This window comes from Nematolebias whitei, chromosome 4 (assembly GCF_014905685.2).
Source record: "Nematolebias whitei isolate Nwh7 chromosome 4, NemWhi1, whole genome shotgun sequence".
Taxonomy (NCBI): domain Eukaryota; kingdom Metazoa; phylum Chordata; class Actinopteri; order Cyprinodontiformes; family Rivulidae; genus Nematolebias; species Nematolebias whitei.
This window is the reverse complement of record NC_056501.1, coordinates 20,917,073-20,921,007: the sequence shown is the minus strand read 5'-3', so window position 1 is coordinate 20,921,007 and position 3,935 is coordinate 20,917,073. Positions and strand designations below refer to the sequence as shown.

Below are 3,935 nucleotides of genomic sequence, written 5' to 3'. Positions count from 1 at the left end.
ACTATTTCATGTTCATTGTGGTGCTTGTGCTAATGGTTTTCACCCACAGAGAGAAAATGAGATGACGTGAGATTACATTTTAATTGACATGTTAATGAAAGTGCAGAGCCCCCATCTTGTGAGGAGCATATGCTGCTCACAGACCGTGTCCAAGAATGAAGTGGGACGTCAGTTACAGCTTAATAGGGAGGAGAAAACAACAGATTGTTAAAGCTCTTTCAGTTTTAGTAAGTCCAGGATGACCTGCGTGCTGTCACTGCAGAACAGGTTCTGAACCCGAGCTTCTCAGACACTTCTTGTTATTGACCAGACGCCTTCTTGCTCTCAGACTAACAATATATAGGACATATAACCCAACTAACTGCGCCTCAAGGGCAAACGCTCAGACGAGGCAACTGTACTACACACTATGTGGCCGATTCGCAAGGGTGGGGGGGGGGGGGGTGGGGGGGGGGGGGGGGGGGCTGTCAATTATTGATGAGAAATGGCAAATGACCGATTTCGGAGAGACAGAGGAGGGAGAGGAAAAAGGGAGAGGGAGGGGTGGAGTGTGTGTGTGTTGGGGGGGGGGGGGGGGGGGCAGGGGGAGGGAAGGGTGGGTGCAAGGACATGGCTGGAGTCAGACGTGGGCAGCCTGTAGATCGGACCCTCCGCTGTCCTCTGGATGTGACGAGGAAGAGAGAAAGATGCGCCTTCATATGAGGGTGGGACAGAAGGGGAGGAGGGAGGAGGGGTGTAATCGAAGAAGAGGAGGGGGCTGGGGGGGGGGGGGGCAGTGAATTGAGAAAGGGAGAGGGCAGAGGAAGGATGTCCACAGTGGCCGCTTGCTAATCCTAACAGACAGTAATGTGCGTAATGCTGAACTGCGGCTCCGGTTTCCTCAAAAACGCAGAGACAGAAACGCAGAGCCCCCCATTCCATTCCACCTCCCCACTCCTCCCCCACCCTGGATTACTAGTCTCCACCAGGCAGAGTGAGAAATGTCACTGGCACAGACACCTCTGGCCACAAGAGAGGATTTTGAGGTCACGGTGATTGTTCCGGCTGCAGCTATGCGCTCCCCCTGGAGAAGAGTGTGTTCTTCCTCCTCATTCACAGAGTTCCTCCTCGCGCGCTCACACGGGACCTTGTGAGGTCGCCGGTGACATAAAACACAAATCACAAAGAAACTACTTAAGCAGTGCATAAAGCAAATGCGCAGGCCTTGCTTGAGTTGATGGATTGAAGGTGAAAAGGAAGATTAAATACCCACTGAGGCGTGCTAACCCCCCCCCCCCCCCCCCCCCACACACACACCTGCGGTGGGTTGTGAATGCGCGCAGAGTAGGAGCGCAGCGCAATAGTGCAGCTGGAAGAGCCGCAAACTTTTCAGCGCTCTCTGAGACTTTTAATTAAAACCCTCGCTTGAGGAGCATCAGGCAAATATTAATGCAAAATGATGCGTTAAATCCACAAAACAATGACGTGTGTAATTTTCTTAATTTTCTCGCTGGCACGGTTCCCTTTGAAGATTAAAATCATGTTTCGTTTCATCCCTGTGGGGTTCTAATTGGTTTTTTATGCGTTGTTGGCGAGAAGACTTTTTTTTTTTTAATAATGCGCTTATGTCGGGTTCTCCTTGTTAACAAGTTTAGATGAATTAATAGAGCGTGGAATTCATAGCATGAGTCCCAAATTCGTGAAAAAAAAAAAAAAACATCACTCTTGTTGTGACCTTCTTTGCCCTTCCTGCTGCGCAGCAGAAGATAAAAACAAAACTCAGTAACAAGCGAGAGATGGCTGAAAGCGCCTCTGAAAAATGTGTAATCTGAAAATAATCCACCAGGGGGCAGTCAAGCTCCATCAAAAAACGCCTAATAGTCGAGGCGACACACAAAAGGCTGCTAGAGTCATTTATTCTTGACCTCTATGATTTATGAAGGGAAAGTGAACAGAAGCTTTTTGTTTGCAAAGCTGGTTTTAAAAGGCATGTTCTGAATAGAGACGTATTTAGGCAAACAGAGATGTTCTTTGATGAATTAGATATACAGTCATTATTTTACCAGGCTAATTATAGTCATTTTTTGATTAAACCTGACATGTTTTTTAATTCATCTTGCAGCTGAAGCAGCCAAACACAGACTGGACTCTTACAAAGACTCAGAACTCATCTATCAAAAGGTATGACCTTTATTTGTTTATTATGAAACAATAAAGCATTCAAAGAATAATGAATGAAATGATCATACTGTATGAGACATCTTTATTGGATTTGTGGTTACAACATATGCAATTACCCTGTCTGTGTGTAGTTACAACTCCATCAACATGGATGGCACCCTCATGCGTAAGGCCATGCATGCAGACCCAGAGAACTACGTCACCTCCATGGCACCTGGGCAGTACTGGACCTGGGGAAACCACATGAAACGCACAAAAGGTGAGAAGATATGTGGAATAGCAAAATAGGCTGTTTTAATAGTCAATCACAACACAAACATACAGTTTTGGCACTTTTAAGATACTGTTTGACTATTTTATTGTTGACATCTTCACTGGCTGCTTTTAGTTTATAATACTTTGTGAAAAACCTCTAAACCACAAACTGACATGTGCAATATGCAAATGAAAGTAGCTCTGCCATAATAAATTTAGTGTATAATAGGTAGCTGCATATGTCCTCTCCTGATCTCCTCACAGACTTTAAGATGTCTCCTTCACCCAGTGGCCTCACCCCTCGCCCCTGGACTCCTCGCTGCACACCTCCTCCCCAGCAGCAGCAGCCATCGCTTCCCTCCCACCCGCAGCCCCACCCACACCCGCCGCCCGACTACCACCACAACGTCTACATCCCCGGAACACCGTCAGGCTTCTGCACCCTGCGGCCCGCCGTACACCGAAGCGAGCTGGACGTCCACAACTCTTTCTCCACGTTTGGCAAGAAGCGGCGGCTGCAGATGTCCCCCCAGGGGGAGGCTGCAGTGATAAATAATGATCTGTACAATGACTGACTCATCAATGACTGCCTGAAAGGATGATTGAGATGATGGATAAACTCACGAGGAAAGCAGAAGGAGAAACCATTCAGTTCTCAAACTAGTTTGATTTATGAGCGGTTTGAAAATGGAGATGAACAGCAATCTACCGAGGGATAGAAATAATTAATGGACTGTCTCTTTTGGAGATAATGATTATTTATGTGACACGCCACTGCAACATTGTCATTGTGTCTGTTGTTATTGCAGCTGATTACAACATTTATTACAATTACTATTATTTAGACAATCAAACTGGGGTAGCAAATCCATCCAAAATGTTTTAAAGTCATTTTGCACATTCTTATAACTTTATATTTTATTTGTGTGTTTCTTTGCTAACAAAGCTTCTGTAAATATGACAAATATGATGTAAATGTATATGCAAACTGCACTGTGATGCAGACTACTGTAAGGTTGGGGTCTTTCCCCCACACATGTACTGTAAACATTTATTAAATTAAAGTATTTTTTTCACCTGGTGCTTTTTTTTTAAGGCTTCTGAATGTACCGGCTGTGTGACAAAAGTTTGACACAAGCTAATCTTGGAAGTCGAATCATTTAGAATCCACACATCTGAGTTTAATTAGCTGGAGTCAATTATTTTGAGGAGGGAAAAGTTCTCCTGCAAGGGGGGTGGGGGGAAGCTTTTCGCCTTGGTAAGCTGTTTTCTACAGCAAGGAATAAACATAGTAAAATGCTAACATATGCTAATTGGAGCACTTGCATTTCCATTTGCCCGCAGAGGATAGTGGGGTTCATTAACTGAACAAACAGAACCTTCTCTCTCGAAATATCACTTTAATTAAGACCACGGACACGAATACAAGTGTCAGGGGAAGCAAGAGGCTCAACTCCAAATGCCACACCTGAATAAAAGCTATAGGGTCTCCCTTCTCTCTGTGCCCTTTTACATTTCAC

The 3,935-nt window shown here is 45.2% G+C and overlaps 1 protein-coding gene across 2 annotated transcripts in view; it reads left to right on the top strand.

Annotated features, from left to right (window-relative positions):
* si:ch73-233f7.1 (uncharacterized protein LOC100537710 homolog) overlaps window positions 1-3,270 on the top strand; it is a 6,172-nt gene extending 2,902 nt beyond the window's left edge. The window contains exons 2-4 of one of the 2 annotated variants that reach the window (XM_037675289.1): window positions 2,102-2,160; window positions 2,292-2,419; window positions 2,705-3,270. In XM_037675289.1, the coding sequence (XP_037531217.1) occupies window positions 2,102-2,160; window positions 2,292-2,419; window positions 2,705-2,964 (447 nt within the window). In that variant the 3' untranslated portion in view covers window positions 2,965-3,270. Of the gene's footprint in view, window positions 1-2,101; window positions 2,161-2,291; window positions 2,420-2,679 lie in introns of both variants that reach the window. The other variant, XM_037675287.1, reaches the window with a different exon arrangement.
* The last annotated feature ends 665 nt before the right edge of the window (window positions 3,271-3,935 follow it).